Source organism: Cyprinus carpio, chromosome A19 (assembly GCF_018340385.1).
Source record: "Cyprinus carpio isolate SPL01 chromosome A19, ASM1834038v1, whole genome shotgun sequence".
Taxonomy (NCBI): domain Eukaryota; kingdom Metazoa; phylum Chordata; class Actinopteri; order Cypriniformes; family Cyprinidae; genus Cyprinus; species Cyprinus carpio.
In genome coordinates, this window is record NC_056590.1 from 3,217,285 (window position 1) to 3,238,028 (window position 20,744).

Sequence of the window (20,744 nt, forward strand, 5' to 3'; positions counted from 1 at the left end):
CCTACCGGCCAAATGAAATAAGCACTGGATCTCTTTCCTGCAGGTTACACGCGCGTACGCGGACTCAACGCAACAACAGTTGAATAAAGCAGATATCCAGAAACTACTGAACTGCCATGGAGACGATTCTAGAGCAACAGCGTCGATACCATGAGGAGAAAGAGAGACTAATGGACGCCGAAACGAAGGAGATGCTGACGAAGAAAACCACGGTAACTTCACGCACCTCTGAAAGGGTTTAAAACGGAGCTAACGTTTACACACCCATCATGTTCTTAATAAACTAAACTAAACTAAACCCAACACTATTACATTACTTACGCCTAGCAGTGATTAATGTCAAGTTATGTGTGTTGTTTTCACAGTCTACTGTAATCTACAATATACAACACATTATAATGTAAATATGTAGGTTTCTCGCACCAAACTATGAATACTTTAGTTTTCATGATAATTTCCTTTCTCTCAGTATATCTTTATTACTTCTACATGTAGTTGTTATGATTGAGTAACTGTTGGTTGCTCTTTTTGAGAAGTGCACATAGTTTTTTTTTTTTTTTTTTTGGAAGTAGCTTCAGAAGTTAAGTTTAGTTCTACATGGAGACGTTTATGTTTTCATTCAGCACACGTTTTCTTTTCTGTGTTCATCAGCTGAGAGACCAGATCAACTCTGATCACCGAGTGAGAGCTATGCTGGACGTGAGTTTCATTTTACGCTCTTCTAATAATCCTCAAAGTCGTAATCCTGCATGAAGCTGGTGTGTTTGTGTTATTTGGTTCTTGCAGAGGTACATGGAAGTGAGCGCAAACCTCAGAGACTTGTATGAGGACAAAGACGGGTAAGACAGTCTCTGAGTCCGGATAGAAGTATATCAGCCTTGTTTAGTTCGATCTCACGGCTGTGTTGTGTGTCTGTTCATCAGTATGAGGAAGGACGAGCTGAATGCGATATCGGGACCTAACGAGTTCGCCGAATTCTACAACCGACTCAAACTGATCAAGGAGTTCCACAGGAAACACCCTAATGAGGTGATCTGTCCTCCTCTGTCCCCTCGCCCTGAACGACACGCCTCTGTCTCACTCCGCTCGTCTTGTGTGTCACTTCCAGATCTGTGTGCCCATGTCAGTGGAGTTTGAAGAGCTCATGAAAGCCAAAGACAACCCCAGTGAGGAGGCACAAAGTAAGTCTGGAGTGATGCGAGTGCTGTTTGCTGAGGCGGGCGTCAGTCACGTGATAGTAACTGTCTCAATGCTGATCTCAGATCTGGTGGAGTTCACGGATGAAGAGGGTTACGGACGCTACCTGGACCTCCACGACTGCTACCTGAAGTACACTAACCTCAAAGGAGTCGAGGTACTGTCTGACTTACTGTTATCTGATTCAGCCATCTCCAAATAACTGAACCAAAGCCTCTCATGCTTCTGTCTGTTGCTCTCTTCTAGAAACTGGAGTATGTCTCTTATCTGTCAACATTCGATCAGCTCTTTGACATCTCTAAAGACCGGAAGAATGCGGAGTATAAGAAGTAGGTGAAAGCTGGTCATTTAAATGCCACATGACAGGGCTGAACGATTGAATCAAATAAAAACAGAATCATATTATGTCCTAGTGTAATTATATTATATCTGCAAATACTGTAGTTTAAAGGGGTAGGTTTTTTTTAGTATTTTGTAATGTTCTCTGAGGTCCAAGATTCTTACGTCACAAAACATAATATTTTAGCAGTAATAGGCTCTTCCTGTCCTGCTTCGAGCCCCTCGTGTGCACGCTCTGTGTGAACAGGTGTGATGATTGTAGACTGAAGTAAACCATCACTGCTGTGATTTAGGTTAAAAACACACAAATATTCAGTTCATATCAAACAAAGCAATAGTGAGCCGGTAATAAAATGTTTACTCACACTTGTGTGTTATAGTCCGTTATAGTCACACAGCATCGTCTTTCAGTTTCAGTCTTTCTGAAAATCCTGCATTAAATTGTGCCTTGTTTGTAAACGAATCTGCGGTGAAATGAAGTGAACAAATGTCCAATCTTATACTGACGCGGTCTGGATCTTCATTAAAAATAAAGCTCTTTCCTAATGTTGGGATCTGATGGAAGGCGATGCAAAGACTGTTTCTGTGCAGCGTCTTGTTGTCTTCGGAGCATCTTTATCGTTTGGTTTCTGTGTAGACCTCGTTATTTACACTACATGAGTGAATCGGTGGGCGGGGCTAAACAAACAGACAATAGGCTTGTTTGAGATGCGCCTTGCCTCGCCTGAAATGTAGGCGGCTGCAGTAAGGGGAGGGGTCAAAAAAAGTAATCGAAATACCACTGTTTTGTCATCATGTGCATCAATTCCCCTGTAAACTTCAGCAATGGAGGAGATCGTGTTCGCGTTTTTTATCGCAGACACAGTGGATGTAATCGAAATACCACTGTTTTGTCATCATGTGCATCAATTCCTTTGTTCTGCTGAACACAAAGGAGGAAATTTAGAAGAATGTTTGCAAACAAGCAGGTTTCTGCCAACATTTCACGTCCGTAGTATTTTTTCCATACTATGCAAGTCAAAGCTGTTTTTTGTAGCAAACATTCTTCAGAATTTCTTCCTTTCCCTTGTTTTAAGCCAGACCCTGACACTTCTCACATGAAACCACACAAAGATGAGGAATAATGGCTAAACAGTCCATTTACATATGTATGTGTGCATGTATGTTTTTAATGGATTGATTTATTAATTCACACAAACATACAATAGAATAAAGTGAAAATTACAACAAGAATTCTAATTAAGAGAAAAATTAAATACAATAAACGCATGTCCTGATTCTTAACTTCACTAGGCGTGTTTTGTTTTTGTTTAGTTCGCATGTAAATATAAATAAATAAATGGGTAATCTAATTCAGAATAAAGAGAAAATTATCAGCTGAGATTCTCAGCCAGCCAATGAGCATCTGTGTCGTCAGTCAGTCGTTTCCCATCATGCTTTTGAATAGCGCAGTCCGGTGGAGAGCAGCTGCGCTTGACTGCTCAATCCGACACAGCCGCCTCGCCGTCGCGAGAGTATTTTGGCACACGTCAGCATGACATCAGAGCAAGGCGGACGTAACTCGGACACTTTTCTAACCGGCATGCATCTCGCGGTGATCACCGGTGATCGGTTCTGCGCAGATTTTGCTCATCTCAAACAAGCCTAATGATGTAGAATCGGTGGGCGGAGCTAAACAGGCAGTGATGTAGAATCGGTGGGCGGAGCTAAACGGGCAGCGATGTAGAATCGGTGGGCGGAGCTAAACAGGCAGTGATGTAGAATCGGTGGGTGGGGCTAAACAGGCAGTAATATAGAATCAGTGGGTGGAGCTAAACAGGCAGTGATGTAGAATCGGTGGGCGGAGCTAAACAGGCAGTGATGTAGAAGCGTTTTATGTCATAGAGCGGCACATTCCACAACCTATCGTTTTGTCAGACTGACTTCAATATAAACTGTTTTTACACTGAGAAAGTTATCTTATATGTCAAAAGATCAAGGGAATTTTGATTTCTCAGTTCATGACCTCTTAAATGAACCAGATCTTCATGTTTCAGAATGAAAGGCAGCACTGTGCTGATTTACTCGTGTACCTCTCATGATAAGATTGTTTTCAGTGACTCAGAGCGACTAGGTTGGCATTAAATGCTGCTCCACATGAACTTTAGTAATGAGAAGTGTTTATAAACCTGCTGATCATGTAATCTGTAGTTAACTTTTTTTTTTTTTTTCTCACTTTTTCGTTGAATCATGTAATCTGTAGTTAACTTTTTTTTTTTTTTTTTTTTTTTTTTGAGTTGCCTTTCTGATAATCCCTGGGTGTAATGTGATTGGTCTGTGCTCTCGCAGGTATCTGGAGATGTTGCTGGAGTACCTGCAGGAATACACTGACAGGGTCAAGCCTCTGCTGGATCAGAATGAGCTCTACGGAAAGATCTTGGCAGAGTTTGAGAAGAAGTGGGAGAGTGGGATGTTTCCAGGCTGGCCGGTGGGTTTGTGTTTAAGAGACAACATTAACTGAGCTCTACAGAGCTTATTACAACAGTAGAGGACATTATATTTCTCTGAAAACTTACGTCACGGTTTTAATTCTGGATGTCCTGCACTGAGCACATTCAGGGCTTTCCAGAGAGACCAAATGATTGGAAGTTGAACCATGAACACTCACTCTGCTTTAAAAATGGCTGACATTAATTTAGTGATCAAATTGAACATTCTTATGGAAATATATAGTATATTTTGTAATTATCATTTAAATCTGACTAATTTTTAAACTGTTTGTCAAAAATCAACATCTCAGGAAAATGTTATGGGGTTTCAGATCAAAATATGATCTTCTGTTATGAAACAGGACATCGATCTCATACATATCCACTGTACAATACACCAACAAAAAAATAGAGTTTATTACACGAAAATCTTGCCAAGTATTTTCTATTTCTATATTCCTATGAAATATTAGATGATGTTATGAAAATCTTGCCAAGTATTTCTCCCATTCTTCTTTTTTTCTTCACATGTTGGCCCAAAAACACATTAATATGCTAATTAGATGCATTGTATATAATGGGAAAACCCTCTTATGGCCATTTTACACACACACTGCATAAAGCAAAATAGTATATCAAATCATCCTGTTATAGCTTTCATAGCATAGCTGAGAATCATCTTTATACAAAGTTTGGTATAAAAAATCCTGAAACCTAAAAACTTATTGATGTTTTGCATATTTACGTTTATTCATGTCTTTTTCTCTTTTTTTATTATTATTATTATTTTTAATCGTCGTGGCATTCTCTATAGAGGAATTATCATTCTTCAAAATTGTTATTTTTATTTTTTTCATAATGCTGTAATCAATGTAATGACATGAAAAAAATACTACATTCACAAAATGTTTTTTCTGGGTCTCAGGAGGCTGTAGCACAGTATACTGTCATGTGACACACATCATAAGGTTTATCACTAGCTATGCAGCGACAGGTGCCTCATTACATATTTCAGGAAATGTTAAATGGATTAGTCCTGCTGTAATTGAGATGTTTTCTGAATGTGTGTGTTACAGAAAGAGACGAGTAGTGCTCTGACTCACGCTGGAGCACATCTGGATCTGTCTGCCTTCTCTTCCTGGGAGGTCCGTTTCTTTTGGTCTTGTCTGCTACAAATGTGACTTTATTTTTACTGTATTTTTCTTGTCACACATGCATACTGTACTCGGACTGAAAGGTCAGTAATGTTGTGTTTGATTGGCGCAGGAGCTGGCGTCTCTGGGTCTGGACAGATTGAAGTCTGCTCTCATGGCTTTGGGTCTCAAATGTGGAGGGTGAGTGTGAGCACGCTGTCCTGCGCGTGTTGCTCTCGCTGTAACTGTAGTCTCACATTTAACTACAGATAAAGCATCCACAGAACTGTCTGTCCCTGGTTCTTGAGTCAGTATGGGATCTCCAGATGTGTGATTGTTGTGTGTTTGTTCACTGTAGCACACTAGAAGAGAGAGCCCAGCGTCTGTTCAGCACTAAAGGCAAATCCTTGGAGGCGCTGGACCCCTCACTGTTTGCCAAAAACCCAAAAGCCAAGGGACCGAAGAAGTAAGCCTATCTCTGTTTGGGAAGCTATGTAAACACAATACAGTCAAATTTAAATTAGTGTAGAAACAAGTGATTTATTAAAATATTTGTGTTTTCTTTTCCATCCGTCTGTCTGTCTGTCTTGTGTCTGCAGAGACTCGGAGCGTAACAAGGAATCTGCTTTTCTTGAAGCTCAGATTTATGAATATGTGGAGATCCTGGGGGTAAGCAGTCTGCCTGCTGTAGTTTGGTGTTAAGTCGCTTCTCATTTCACATTTATACTATCATTTTGTACTGATCAGCCACAACATTATATAGCATTACAGAGACACTTAGTAAATGACGTTCAGGATAATGTATTTTATTGTTTCTCTTCTGAGTGGTTGTGGTTTGGGGACGTTGGTGTGAATTGTCTGCAGTGTTGTTGAAGCTGATGTGTTTCGTTGTGTGTGTTGCAGGAGCAGAGGCAGCTGACGCATGAGAACGTCCAGAGGAAGCAGGCGCGCACAGGAGAGGAGCGTGACGAGGAGGATGAAGAGCAGCCCAGCGAGAGCGAGAGTGAAGACGAAGATAATGAGATCATATACAACCCCAAAAACCTGCCGCTCGGCTGGGACGGAAAGGTGTGTTTGCTTTTTATTAAGGGGAAAGGAAATCTGTTTATTAGAGATTAAAACAGAAAGCTGTTTTTATATTCAGTTTAGACATTGACATGGTCTGATTGATGGGTAATTGACTCTAGAACATAATGAACAGTAGTGATTAAGACTAGGGATGCACCGGTTGACCGGCCATAAATCGGAACCGGACATTTTTTGGTCTTTTTTCTGCCAATTTTTTTTCGGCATGCACAGACTACATTGTAATCATTCGCTATCATGTCATTTGTGTGGAAGTATTTCGAAATCTGTGCGCGGGACACGGGCAGCTGTTCAGCACTGGAAGTGCAGAGCTACATGTCTGAGGCACAGACAGCAGGAAGCGAACAGCTGTTGGTGTACTCGCACACAAATAAGAGCCCCTTTCCTGCGCTCGCTGAAGCTGCGCGAGCGTACTGTAGCTGTCCGCACCCTACACAAGCGCAGACAGTGAAGCGATGTTCAGCTCAACTTCTCGCGTGTTGGATGTGAAACGAAACGGAATAAACTGTGACAAAACTGAATTTTTATTTATTATTATTATTTATTTTTTTGTAAAGTAGAACTTGCATACACGTTTGAGAAGCCATAAGTAAACGTCACTTCTGTATAGGATGATTATTTTTATTTTACCTTCAAATTACATTGACTTAATTTGATTTAAAAATCACCTGCTGTAGCACACTGAAAAAAAGTGTTTCATTCATCCAATTAAAACATTTTAAATTAATCACACACATATATATTTTTAACTTAACACAATACAATTAATTTATATTTTCTAAAGTAAAAAAAAAAAAAATATAAATCATAACCATTACCCTAATTTTTTTTTTTTTTTTTAATTGGATGAATGAAACACTTTGCATCTTTGTTTTATTCGCACCAACATTATTTAATTTTAACATTTTGGAATAATTTATTTATAAAGCATACTTTTATTTAGTCTCACTGGTAAAGACCTTTTTTTTTTTTTTTGAAACCAAATTGAAAAACTAAAACAAATACTGAATGCTGATTAAGAAACATCTTCTGTGAATGTGTGTTGAATTGTGTTGCAGTTGTTGCCTTTAATTTCACATGGTTACAGTTACTCTTTTCATTTAAGGCCAGTTCTATGTAGTTTCAACCCAATTCAAAAACAAAAGCTTTGTATTGAATGTAGGCTACTTACTGAGCAGTTACTGCCGTTAATTTCAGATGGTTACGGTTATTGTTTTCAATAGCCAAAAGCCAGTTTGGCCTATTAAATACCAAATAAACATCTTGTTTATGCATACTTTCTTTCTTTCTGGTTTGTTGCATAAAGAAGAAAAAAATCGGAAATCGGTATCGGATTCGGCCAGTTTGCTTGTAAAAAATGGGTATCGGAATCGGACATGAAAAATCATGATCGTGCATCCCTAATTAAGACTGAGCTTTAGTAAATAACATCTCTGTTTTTGTATTATTTTAACTCTTTTCTGTATCACACAGCTCTGTTGGTAAAAGGCTGATAGTGTGTCATTAACTTTGTCTTTAGCCGATTCCATACTGGCTGTACAAGCTGCACGGCCTGAACATCAATTACAACTGTGAGATCTGTGGCAATTACACGTACAGAGGACCCAAAGCCTTCCAGAGACACTTTGCGGTAAGTTTGCAAGAACAATTCTTACGTTCCAGAATTTGTAGTTATGGAGCAGGATCTCCTTTGTTTCTATTTCAGCTAGTAATTTTAAAGTCTTTCAGTGCATGTACTGTGGCACCTTTACTGGGACTAATCAATCACTGATGAGAGGACTGCTCATAACGAGAAATACTAGTCCTGCTAGTATGTTACACCGTAATGCATAGAAACATGTTTGTCACTTTCCTCTTAACCCCACTGCTGTATTGAGAAGCCTGTCACGCCTTTGGTGTTCCCAGTCAGAAATCAGTTTTCTGTTTCAGGAGTGGCGTCACGCTCATGGCATGCGCTGTCTGGGCATTCCTAACACAGCCCACTTTGCCAACGTTACCCAGATCGAGGATGCAGTATCCCGTGAGTACACTACTTCATCTAAGATTTACATAAATCACCCAGTTACTGCTAACAGGATTGATAGTACTAGCCTTCTGCTCAAATTCATGACACTGTAAGGTATATGTTAATGCTGATATTTTTACCAATATCTATTTTCAGTAATCAATTAATAAATGATGGTTGATGCATAGAACACAACATGTATCTCTGAGCTTAACAAAATGTATTGAAAGTACGTAGAAAAACACGGAAGATAATCTACCATTTGAAACCATTGCCCATTTATTGATGCATGATAATTAATGGCACAAAAGAGACCCGTTTTGGAAAGTGACCCTCATGGTAACTGTCCTTGCACTTCACATGAGCTTCTCTCTTTTCTCTGGAACAGTCTGGTCAAAGCTGAAGTCACAGAAAGCATTAGAGCGATGGCAGCCAGACACAGAGGTGAGCTATTCTGACATTAAAACTCTGCTTCGGCTGCTGGAGTTGTTCCTTGTCGGAGAGTGAAAGATTAGTGATGTTGAAGTGGGAATAGGATGTTTATGAGCTCAAAAAGGAAATGTATTTGCATTTTATTTGTCTTGCAGGAGGAATACGAAGACTCCAGCGGAAACGTGGTCAACAAGAAGACTTACGAGGATCTGAAACGACAGGGGCTTCTGTAGCAGATCTCTGAACACCTCGCAGTGTAAATACTGAAGCAGAAATGTGATCGAGTCTAGTCCTCTTGTCTTTTCCACCGTTAGAGAGAAATGTGATTTGTCTTTTTGAAAGTGATCAGTTTGTACATTTTTATTACTATTTGATTATTCCCGATTTTTCTCATTTGGCATCTTAAATATGAGACTTTCGTTAATCTTTAATTAATCAATAAATGTTAGTACATTGTGTGGAAAATGCTGTTTTTAACCAGTCTGGAGACTTTTAAGCCTGCTGTACAATAAAATCAAACTTCAGTGGGCATCTGTCACTTCACTAAAAATATTCAGACCCCTTCGTTTATCCTCCACATCAGTCTACACTCCATACATCAGAACGACAAAATCAGATGTGATAACTGCAAATGAAAAAAGAAAGACTTAAAAAAGAAAGAAAAACTTTTTTTAGACGAACAAGAAAAAACAGAATGCAGATTCACACTGTGTCTCACAGTGGACTGCACCCTGTTTAAGGTCCTCTGTGTGATGAGAGCACAGCTGCATCAATAGATCTCTGCAGGATAACGGCATCTTGCCAGCTCTTTCCCCAAAAGATTATGAAAGTACAAACTCATTCTGCCTCTTTCAATCTTTTTGCCAAGATTTTTCTGATGCATCAAAAACTTTTTTGAGACACTGAATGGTTCAAATTGTAAGTTTGGTTCTAGAATGAGATGTGAACCATTTTTTTCATAGACAAACAGTGTGGTTTACCAATTTTACAATCAACATTAATCTGATGAAAAAGTATTTGCTCAGTTATATTGTATAATATGTTATTGTCAGTGACAGAAGTTAAACTCTAGTTTTGCTTTAAAGATTAAAAAAACAGAAGACCTACAGTATCTTACTGTTTCTTGTTTGTAAGCCACTTTGGTTAAAAGTGCATGGTAAATACACAAAATATTAATATATACAGCTCAGAGTTGGCATATAACACAGGGCTTAAAGTTCACCGGCGTGCAGCGTTTGGCTGCGGGAAAAAAAGTAATCCTACATTTAAAAACACTTGTTGATATCACGTTGTTTGAAACGGTCCTGTTCACACATGATCTCTAAACAGTAATTTACCAGTGAAGACTGTGTGTGAAAGGGGCTAACTCTTCCTCTGAATATGTCGTGAGCTTGGGTTGCTTAACGTTCATATTTGTAACAGAAATCATTTTAACCTATGCCAACACAGGAGAATACATCAACATATTTCTAAATATGCGATTTATTTTACATCACGATTCCAAAATAAAAGTTTCTGACTTGCATTGAGGCCAAATATTAAAATTAAATGGATTTAAACGTCTTGAATCACACGAAACATCACCAGGCCGTTGGCGCCCTCTGCAGGTATTTGTTATAATATAGGCATATTACATCATGTATTTAACAGTGTTGTGCAATAAAACCATGTACTTGGTTCTGATAGCTACTTTATTTGAGGCCAATTATTATTGCTTCACTGTTACTTTATATAAATATAGTCAGGGCTGGAATTGAGGAGGGGTGTAGGGGGATGGCATCCCCCTGGTGGTAAAAAATGACAAAAAGCAACCCCCCACCATCCCGTCTAGATTAATAATGTTGTGTATTATGTAAAATTTATCATGCAAATTAAATGTTACAATTCTCTACATACGATACTTCACGCACTAAATAAGAGCCACTGGCCAATCAGAACTCGCCACTGTAAGCATTCACTGCTCGATGAAGCCCATTAGAATGCAGTTAGAATGCCCTTATAATTCAAGAAATGATAGAAAAAATACCCATATATGAGTTTTTATATTCATTGCACAAGCAATGTACTTTTCTGAATATCAGCACATAAATATGCTAATAATTTTATACAACAGTGTAGAGCAAAGAGGTGTTTCATTCCTTGAATGAATCAGTTTTTGAACGAATCACATTCAGCAAAATATTGTTTAATTATCAACATTGACTCAAATTTCTCCATTTCAGACCCTAGAAGGAAAAAAAATAATCTTAAAAATAATAGTTTGTGTTATAAGGCTAATTTTTTCATTATATAAAAACCTTTTTTAGACAAATTTTGTAATCATTGTGTAAAATTAGCAACAGGACAAACCCCAACCACTAAATTAGCACTAGATTGGTGAAAACATTTCAAAATACAACCGCATTGTTTTACATTTTGTGATTAAAAGACAAATATTTTGTCATTTGAAAATTTCTTAGTTTTAAAACATTGTCTCGTTCTAGTGAACAAAGTATCTGCATTTTGTCTCACCTTGTGAGTTAAGTGTATTTTCAAACCCTAGTGTCTATGAGCGTGATAAAGCTCAGAATTTTCCAAGTGTATTATACAGATTTCATTCTTCAGGTCAATCATAAATTCATGAAAAATAAAATCAGTTTGAATAAGGAAAGCGATAACTTTGGCATAGTATCCTTTCAAATGTTAAAGTTACCAAAGTCATTGCATTCTTTGCATGTGCTGCACTTTATTTATACCATTTTGTTTAATTAGTTTATTTATTAGAATTTGAAAGATAACAATATTGATAAGGGAGATCTGATTTTAGTCCTTGAAAACCAAAAAAGTAGTGAAAGTCCTTTAAAGTCCTCAAATTTTATTTTGCAGTATCTCTATGAACCCTGTTTAAGTTACCAGCTCTTGGACCATTTTAATGTTTTAGATGTTGTTAATTAAACTGAACTGTAGTTTTCTGTAGTAAACTGTCTTTGTATATTTCCTATTTTATATTCATTTCCTAGTATTTAATTTACCATTATTCCTTTTGAACAACATTTCAGAATGTTTTTCCCCAACTCCCGGGAAAAAGTTCAGGCTCAGGATTTTTTTTTTTTGCTTTGACCCCTGATAACAGTACAACGTGTAAAATCTCTACACTGTACATACTTCTAATAGTTTAGCTGATGATTGACGACCGTAGACGTTGAACCCAGGATAGAGCGGCTGCGTGAATGTGGTCAGGACTGTGTGGATGAGGCTCACTGTGTCAGAGACGCTGTAGAAGGACAGAGTTCCTGCTCCGTGATCCACAAACACTCCTATCCTACAGCAGCTGGAGGGAACAGGGAGTTTAGTCTGTTTGTTATTGTGCCAGAATGAGAAACTGGAGGGAGAGCAGGACAAGCTCCAGGACTGATCATTGAATCCAAAGAAGCACTCATAACCCGAGCCCTTCCTGCTGATGCTCTTATAGGACACTGATATACCCACACCATAAACAGATCCACTCCACTCCAGCTCCCAGTAACAGCGTCCACACACACTCTCTCTACACAGCAGCTGAGGGTAATAATCAAATCTGTCGGGATGATCAGGATACAGCTGGGGTGTGCCACTGCAGGTCACCACTCGGTTCCCCTCAGACAGACTGAGGCGTTTGTGGGCCGTGTTTGGATCCAGAGTGAGCTGGTGGGAATCTGATGGAGAGAATAAAGTTACCTTTTATTTTAAAGCGCCCCTATTATGGATGTTTGTAAATGATCTTTCATGCAGTGTAACACAGCTCTAGGTGAATGTAAACAAGTTTTAAATCTGAAAGATATAAAGTTATTATCTCTCAAAATAAAGAGTCGACTCTGAATCATTGAAACGAGTCGTTTTTAAAAGGAATCCCAAGCCGTTTCGTGTTGACACATGAGACATTAGCATATTGCCCGCCCACTTGTTTGAGTGTTCGCATTGGTCTGAATGAAGATGCAAATTCATTCCCGCCACTAGGTGCCGCTTTTGTAGCGGTAAAAACAGTGGTTTCCACAGTAACGCAGATTAGCATCACCAAAGGAGGGGTTTGGAAAAATGAATCATTAAAAAATCGTTTGGGAGTCGTTGAGCAAATATGGTAAAAATAAATGCATATTTTTAGACCTTACATGCACGTCAACCTACTGTTGGGGACTCCCAAAACCAAAATATGAACCCATAATAGGGGCACTTTAAAAGATTGGTATGATCTATTCTCTTGATCTGGAAAGTTTCGGGTCCAGATTCCCCCTCTCTCATATCTATCTCAACTTTCTTTAATATTTATCTTTTTGTGTAGCTGAATTATAAAAGCTTGTTGCTCAGACTGAAAAAAAGTGCTTCTTTGAAAATGGATTCATTTCGTTTATAATGCTTTTTTTTTATATTTTTTTTTTCCCCATCGAGCACAGAAGCCTGTAGATATATGGACATTATTAGTATCACATCATGTATTTGTATTTTGGGTTGTAGGATCTGTTTTGGGTTGTAGTGGTTTTAAGAATGTAACTTAAAAATAAACAATAAATAAACACTAACATTATTAGTATCACATCATGTATTTGTATTTTGGGTTGTAGTGGTTTTAAGAATGTAACTTGAAATGAAACGAGTATTACTTATTAAATTAGTTTTAAATATTATTAATACAGTAACCCTAGAGAAATAATTAGCAATTCAAAGTAAACTGCAGTAATTTGGAATAACTTTGTTTATTAATGAACGGTGAACACTGATAATGTTTTCTAAGCACTTTTAATTAAACTTTCTAGATGTGTCATTGTGTTTGTTAGTGACTTACATTGCAGGAGATCCTCTCTGGTTCTGGGAACAATGTAACTGTGAGTGACTGTGAAAATAACAGATATAAACACTCAGAGAGAATATCACACCTGTAGTCATTGCTTAAGATTTTCTATATGATATTAGATGATGTTTGGCCCACGACAGCAGCTGAATCTGTAATATTTTACCAGATAGATTTTTCATCTCCTCTTTGCAGAAATCCTCCAGTTTGAGTCTCAGCTGACCGACAGATTCTCTCACGTCATCAAAAGAAGAGAGGACACCGACAGAGATGTTTTCTGTAGATTCAGGAGGAGCCGAGAGACACTGAAGACTCTGCAGGAATAAAAAAATCTAAGATGAACACAACTAAACGCAAAGATACTGTACACTACATACACTAATAGACATTTAATAACAGCTTCCACGCTCACTTTTGAAGTTCGAGCAAATATGAGCTGACGAATAAAATAATAGTATGATACCCATCAACCGATTTTTCACTAATGAAACGTTTAGCTACCCCCAAAATAAAATAAATAATGAAATGTGAATAAAGATTTACTCTCTCATGAGGCATCATCAAAGAGGAGACGTTTTTAAACATGATTAAACCCAGGATTTTAGTGATTAAACATCTGGCAAATTAAAATGCACAAAACAGATAAGTCTCTATTATTAGATTAGGTGACCTCATTACTGCAGTGTACCTGAGTGAAACCAGGTTTCATGGGAACGACCACATTTCTGTCAGCAGAATGATGCTTACGGTCTCCTCAATCAAACTGTGTGGCTCATATAATCACTGATAACTAAAGACTTTAACAGCAGATCTTGCTAAAATCCAGTTGTTTTTCTAGATCTCTGTCACCTGCAGGAAATGGATGTGATCTTCTGTGTGTGAGAGCTGCTCCAGCTCAGTGTTTCTCTTCTTCAGATCTTCAATCTCCTGCTCCAGTCGCTCCATTTGTCCTTCAGCTCGACTCACTGCAGTCTTCTCCTTATCTCTGATCAGTCGTATCAGCTCAGAGCGGCTTCTCTCAATGGAGCGGATGAGCTCAGTGAACATCCTCTCACTGTCCTCCACTGCTGTCTGTGCAGAGCGCTGTCAGACACACATCACAATCAGCTCTTACTGCCTCCTCACAGCGGCTTCAGTGGGACTGAAAGAGGAGTCAAACTGAGTCTCACACTTCTCTTCTTCTCCAGACTCACCTTATGAGACTCCACAGCCTCTCTCAGCTGCTGGAGATCGGTCTGTCTCTGCTGGATTCTCTGCTGGAGATTTCTCTGTGTCTCCTTCAGGTGTTTCTGGAGGAAAGAAAAAATAACAAAACAACCAATATTAGATAGAGGAGTTTGAATCAGTTCAAATTGATTAGGAATAGTACATTTTAATGGAGTCTTATGGGCTTCAGTTTGTTTACATTTGAATTTTGAAAGTTGGAGTTTGAATAGTCTTGGCTCATTTGAACATTCCGTCAGTTTAAGTCTATGGGATTTTTATGGATTTTAACCTTCATTTTTATGAAAACCATAAGTCGGATCAGTCTGAACAAATCTAGCACACCAAGTCAGATCAGTCTGAAGAGCTGGGAAAAGCCCGTTCACACCAAGAACAATAACTATAAAGATAACGATATTAGCGTCTGTTTATTCTGGTGCACGCGCGTCTGCCGCTTTAAATTCTCGTTAGGGCTGTAAAGGCCACATTCATCACCAAGAAAAAGTTTTGTTTTACACAATAATACTATAAACTGATAACGATATTAAATACGTCATGTTTATATTTTTAAGTTTATTTTATGGTAAATATATAACATGTAAATATTTTCGTATATAATTTATGTGTGTGTATTTATATATACATAATAATACTTTACATATATTATTCAAAAACATTTTGGATGTGATTACAGCACAGCCCTTATAAAGCGATTCTGATTGGTGCATCCAATTCTCGTGATTGTTACAGCAGGTTGCATTCTGATTGGCTGTCAATATTTTTATCATCCACGAGCTGGAAAAAATAATTATGAAAGTGATTCCAACGATATCGTTTCTCTATTCCTTTATCGTTACAGTTGTGGTGCGGACTCTGCTATTCTTTAATACTGAGAACGATTTTTACAACTGTATCTTTATCGTTATCTTTATAGTTATTGTCCTTGGTGTGAACAGGCCATAAGAAGAAGAATAAAAAGCTTAAGTAGCAGATCAGTAGGTTGTCTTTCTGAAGCCAGCCTAATTATTACTGTCATCATCATTATTATACAATGATGAATTTATGTAAAGGAGAAATGGACATTCAAACTGAAAGCAATTTGCAGCAAAAAAGAAACACGTTTAGTTAGAGTTGGGAACTTGAGCGGTGTGACAAAGGTGAGCAAAGTTCATCTTGTGCTGTCATGTAGTGACTCCCAATGGAAGAGCAGATCACATGACGCACTCGTGATACAGCTGGACACTGCTGGACACTTGAAGAGTCAGCATTAAAACATCAATGTGTTTCAGTTCATACCTCTTTCTCTGTCCTCTCTGCTGCAGTCGATACAGTCTCATGGTTTTTATGTTCATCCATTGCACACATCATGCAAACACATCGCTGGTCAGTACGACAGAACACCTCCAGAAGCTTCTCGTGTTTCTGGCAGATCATCTGCTGCAGTCGTCCAGTGGCATCAATCACTTTGTGTCTCTTTCCGGAGCGAAACTCCTGGTGACTCTCAAAGTGAGTTTGACAGTAAGACTCCAGACACACCAGACAGGACTTGACAGCTTTGTGTTTTCTTCCAGTGCAGATGTCACACTCCACGTCTCCGGGTCCAGCGGGAACAGCAGCCTTTAGTTCGGTCTTCTTCAGTTTCTCCACCACTTCGGCCAGCATGGTGTTTTTACTTATACTAGGTCTTGGGCTGAAGGTCTGTCTGCACTGAGGGCAGCTGTAGACTCTCTTCTGATCCTCTTGATCCCAGCAGTCTGTAATGCAGCTCATACAGTAACTGTGTCCACAGGCAATGGCCACAGGGTCCTTCAGGAGATCCAGACACACCGGACAGATGAACTGATCCTCTGACACAGTGGCTTCAGCCATTTCACTGCATCTGCACCCATACATACACCAGCCGATCAGTGTCAGTTTCTTCTCACGGAGTTTCCTGGTTGTGTGTTTGAGAGAAGTGTGCAAAGCAGGCGTGTCTGTAAACAACTCACATACTGAAAGGTCCACTAGAGGTGTCAGTCTCATACAGAACCTGTTAAAGCGTACAATACCTTCGTCTTCGAGGATGATAACGGTGATGGAATCAAGCTTGATGATGTACTGCTCACTGTTTACCTAAAAAAGAAGGAAACTAATAAGATGTGTTCCTGCATGCTGCATTAAACACTGTTTGATGTTAGACTCAAAGCAAATACGTGCTACTTACAGATCGTTTAGTGATACAAAGGTCGGACAACGTTTGTTGAGAAACACAGAGCTTACAGTCCAGTGGCCAGATTCACGTCTAAACGGGTGGTAAGAGCGTGCACGTGATCGGTGCAAAGCCCTTCGAAGGAAAGCAAGGCGCAGAGCAGGATAGCTGCGAGCGCTGTGGTACCGAGCATCGGTCTGAACAGTGTCAGCATATGGAAAACACTGTGCAAAGTGTAATGGTAAAAATTATTTTGGCAAAAAATGGTTTTCTAAAGGAAAAGTTAATCAAAACGAACATTTGTCGGCATGTTAACCTGCAGGCGCGCGCTCGCAGAGACGAACGAGAGTGCGCAGTCATCAGTTAAAGTAGGGGAGAGGTCTTCATACACCCCCAGTTCCGCCAATCAGGGGTAAGATAGGAGTCACGTGATAATTTCAGTGCGTACCCACCAGAGTTGCCAAATCTGCATATTATACAAACTTTGGCCTTCTTCTTTATAAAGTTGCGCGAACAAATCGATACGCCTGTTGCGGTTTTGGGGCTCATTTGAAGGAAAACCTGACAAGCAACTTAGTTTCTTTTCATTTATGTTCATTGTATTCTACTGGACACTCTGTCTGCTCACATTTAATAAGGGATTGAAAAAAAAATCGTTTAAAAAGAAGTTCATAAAATATTACGCCCCCTCCTCACGCGCCTTCTTTCTGAACGTGATTTTTGTTTAATGAGGGATTGAAAAAAAAATCGTTTAAAAAGAAGGCAGATGACGCTGTGATGATAGTTGTAGACGTAGAGGAGTAGGATGACTTTTTTTAGCCTTTTTTTTTTTTTTACGATGTTTTTGTAATGTATTAATTATCACGGGCTGTAATTAAAAAAAAAAACAACAACAAAAAACACCAACAAGTAGACCTATACTAAGAGTATATTTGGTTCGAATAGCAATATTTTAGTACTCTATAAGTATGTGTAATTAAACATAAAAATGGTCCAATACCTGGTCACTCAGATTAATCCTGCAGTGATTTGTTAAAATCTGTTGTCCTGTAAATAGTTCTGTAAATAGTTTCTGTATGTTCTTGAATTTTGTTACCTCAATTTTGTTTTCTGAATGTTATTAAATAATTATACACTTAATTTTCTTTACAAATGTTCCTTTTACTTTGAAAAGTATGGACAATAAAAAAGAAATACAATGAATGAGAAGTATTTCTTTCAAACAATTTATTTCAAACAACTGAAGCTAACAATGGAAACAATTTAATCCCTCCCACCCCAAAAAAAAAAAAAAAAAATTTATTTGGGGACCCAACGCTCCAGAATGGAGAAGAGCCTGTCCATCCTCTCCCTGCTCTCCTGTGCCCTCCTCTCTTCAGCCTCTCTCTGCTGCCTCATGTCCTCCCTGATGAGGTCTAACAGCTCCTGGTCACTGTCCCTTCTCCTCTTCTTCACTGCTGGGTGCCTATCTCCTTCCCTCTCTTCTTCCTCTCTCTCCTCTTGGTCACTCACTGCTGCACTTGGCCCTGGAGTGTCCATAGGGATGGAGGCAATAAGGACAGGGGGGCAAATTGAAGGCCTTTGTCCTAAAACCTCATCCATTTGGACAAACCAGGGCAAAGTAGCAGCAGTGGGCTTCCCACTCACTCCCTCTACTGACCCTGGATACTTGTATTCCTAAAGACAAGTCAAAATCTAAACTGTTCACAAAACATGTAAGCTTAAACCTAGGATTTTTTTTAACTGTTACTAACAAAAATATTATTTTCTATATATGGACATACTTTATATTTCTTTTTTAAATTGTCCCACTTTTTCTTTGCTTGGGCTGGTGTCACTTTACCAGACAGGCCCATCTTCTCCAAAACTATCCTAATGTAGGAGAAAAAGAGAAAATATTGGAATTGTGTTAATCACAGATATCAAAACGACAATTGTGGAACAATACTGTACAGAATTATACTACAAAAGGACAAAAACAAGAGAAGTAAGAAAATGTTTTCAGCTGTTTAATGAATGCAGGAAATGTTATCTGTACTGCACAAAACAAAAAAGAAACAAAACTGCCTTGATATTACAATGGGATTTCTAAATAGATTTATTCCTGTACCTCCATCCCACAGTGGCAGAGTTCTCTGCTCTGGTGAAGAGCTCATCGTTCTCTCCCCGGAGCTTTATAAACATTTCTGTCTGCTCTTTCGTCCCTAGAAGCGTTAAAAACAGCTTCAATCACTAACAAATTAGCTGTGTGTAAGGGGATATTCACACAGGCAGTAAGGAAGAAGCTAGTTTATGAAAGTAATGGGTTTTTTTTTACATATAAACGTACAAATTAAAAAAAAATGCTAGACTAGACAACTAGACAACCACTGAAAAAATATATTTTTTTGAAAAGCCATTTTTTTAAAAACTTACATCGAAAAGCATACTCCTCTCCCACTCATAGACAGTAAAAGAAATGGACACAGCGACCCCATTTGAACTCAATTGAGACAAGTGAAGCCCATTTTTAGCGATTTTTTGCACTTCCGTTTCTGACACGCAGACTCAAACTAAGCTTGATGACGTCAGCAACCTGTCTGACAGATGTAAACCTTCTAGTAGCTGTGCGTGCAAACTGCCATCGTTAATCTTGCAGAGACGGCGAGCTTGAGCGGGGAGTTCTTTGGCGTGAGTGAGCAGGAGTAAGTATTCTGATTAATTATTTTGTATAGTATTTTAAAATGAAACGCCAGTATGCCATATCTCTTGACGTCTCCCCGATTGCCTGCGAGCTTCTCCTCCTGTCTGTACGGTAATTTCTCTACTGTGCAACAGAGAGTCGAGTGGTTATGACGCAATCGTTAGCCTATTTTTACAAAAACTGTTTCTACGGGGCCATAATGTAACATAGAAGGTAATGGAGCCCTTTATACATTGTCGTGTATCTTTAGAAATAAATAATGGACAAATGGAGTCTTTAAACGCCTCAGATGTAAAGTTATTCGCTGTCAAAGTGACGCCAAAATGAATGGGAGTCAATGGGATGCTAACACAAGTGAAGTTCTGCTACAAGATGGCAGCACACGGCCGACTTCAACTTCCGGTCGACTTCCTTCCCACCTGCTCCCACTCCGCTACCACTCGCTTCGTCCGCCATTACGCTCTGCCGAAAATAATTATGGGATAGGTAGGACAGGAAAGGATCCACCACACCCATCCTTCCAATTCGGGGAAAAGGAGGACGTATTTGTGGGCCGCATTTGAAGGATCCTACGAATTTGGACAGCCTTCGTCGCGGCGCTGTGACGTAACGAGACCAGTTTTGTGATTTTTGGCAAAACCATTAATAAAACATAAGAAAAAATACATAACAGCTCCCCTTTGAAGCTCTTGTGTTTTTCTCATAGACTGTGAAAAAAAAAAAAAAAAAAAAAAAAAATGGATGACTTGTCTCCTATTCAACCTCAACGCATCTCAGTATGGCCGCTGCCATCTTAAGTAAATTATGTCATTTGGAGCTAGAGTCTGCGCAGTAGTGTCTCGGGGTGGAGCCGCGGTATCAAACTCCCGCAGACCAGAGCCCGTCTACGGAGAGCCTTCCCACTCCCTATTAAGTCCTATTGTACCGAATTTTGGTTGCAGTTCCACCAGAGTTCCACTGGGGGCGATCGCCATGAGTGCAAAATGAATGGGAGTCTATGGGGCTAGAAGGCTAAATTCGTCCCTTTCACCCGATTGCCGTTGAGAAATCTCAGATCTGATTGTAGGTTTTGCAAGTTCAACATGTGTTATAGGTCGAAAGTTGAATGAACGAGTACTTATGTCCTTTCGATTTCTTACAGGTTGAGTTGTTGTTGCCCATAACACGCTAGCATTCTGCTAATGAACATATAACGTATGACGTCAT

The 20,744-nt window shown here is 39.0% G+C and overlaps 2 protein-coding genes and 1 long non-coding RNA gene across 7 annotated transcripts; 1 reads left to right on the forward strand and 2 right to left on the reverse strand.

Moving 5' to 3' along the window:
- The first annotated feature begins 1 nt into the window (after position 1).
- On the forward strand, positions 2–9,210 carry LOC109064135 (splicing factor 3A subunit 3). Its single transcript, XM_042776081.1, has 17 exons — positions 2–212; positions 652–699; positions 787–839; positions 924–1,029; positions 1,109–1,181; positions 1,263–1,354; positions 1,444–1,526; positions 3,865–4,003; positions 5,081–5,149; positions 5,271–5,338; positions 5,496–5,603; positions 5,737–5,806; positions 6,041–6,205; positions 7,743–7,853; positions 8,153–8,243; positions 8,617–8,672; positions 8,816–9,210. The coding sequence occupies exons 1-17, from the start codon at positions 117–119 to the stop codon at positions 8,891–8,893; spliced, it is 1,506 nt and encodes a 501-aa protein (XP_042632015.1). The 5' UTR covers positions 2–116; the 3' UTR covers positions 8,894–9,210.
- A 2,080-nt stretch (positions 9,211–11,290) lies between these two features.
- LOC109099479 (tripartite motif-containing protein 16-like) lies at positions 11,291–17,236 on the reverse strand. Of its 5 annotated transcripts, none has more exons than XM_042776080.1 (8): positions 16,871–17,236; positions 16,716–16,779; positions 15,964–16,546; positions 14,658–14,753; positions 14,314–14,547; positions 13,631–13,778; positions 13,459–13,506; positions 11,291–12,334 (listed from the first exon to the last, which is right to left on the reverse strand). In XM_042776080.1, the coding sequence occupies exons 3-8, from the start codon at positions 16,534–16,536 to the stop codon at positions 11,790–11,792; spliced, it is 1,644 nt and encodes a 547-aa protein (XP_042632014.1). In that variant the 5' UTR covers positions 16,537–16,546; positions 16,716–16,779; positions 16,871–17,236; the 3' UTR covers positions 11,291–11,789. The 5 variants fall into 5 exon arrangements, with proteins under 5 accessions (XP_042632014.1, XP_042632010.1, XP_042632012.1 ...); XM_042776076.1 differs by having other exon boundaries at positions 15,964–16,600; XM_042776078.1 differs by having other exon boundaries at positions 15,964–16,640.
- Positions 17,237–18,067: 831 nt separating this feature from the next.
- Positions 18,068–19,297, reverse strand: LOC122148860. The gene is made up of 3 exons (XR_006162675.1): positions 19,271–19,297; positions 18,966–19,059; positions 18,068–18,727 (listed from the first exon to the last, which is right to left on the reverse strand). It is a non-coding gene; the product is annotated as an uncharacterized LOC122148860 (long non-coding RNA).
- Between the last annotated feature and the right edge of the window lie 1,447 nt (positions 19,298–20,744).

What these genes read in the sequence shown, in the direction of transcription:
- LOC109064135 (XM_042776081.1), top strand. Translation starts at nt 117, where the DNA reads ATGGAGACGATTCTAGAGCAACAGCGTCGATACCATGAGGAGAAAGAG. An exon ending in AAGAATGCGGAGTATAAGAA is followed by an intron (nt 1,527 to 3,864) that starts GTAGGTGAAAGC and finishes GTGCTCTCGCAG; the next exon opens with GTATCTGGAGATGTTGCTGG. An exon ending in AAAGCCAAGGGACCGAAGAA is followed by an intron (nt 5,604 to 5,736) that starts GTAAGCCTATCT and finishes TTGTGTCTGCAG; the next exon opens with AGACTCGGAGCGTAACAAGG.
- LOC109099479 (XM_042776075.1), bottom strand. Translation starts at nt 16,689, where the DNA reads ATGAGACTGACACCTCTAGTGGACCTTTCAGTATGTGAGTTGTTTACA. An exon ending in GGAGATGAAAAATCTATCTG is followed by an intron (nt 13,507 to 13,630) that starts GTAAAATATTAC and finishes TTATTTTCACAG; the next exon opens with TCACTCACAGTTACATTGTT. An exon ending in CAGAGAGGATCTCCTGCAAT is followed by an intron (nt 12,335 to 13,458) that starts GTAAGTCACTAA and finishes TCTCTCCATCAG; the next exon opens with ATTCCCACCAGCTCACTCTG.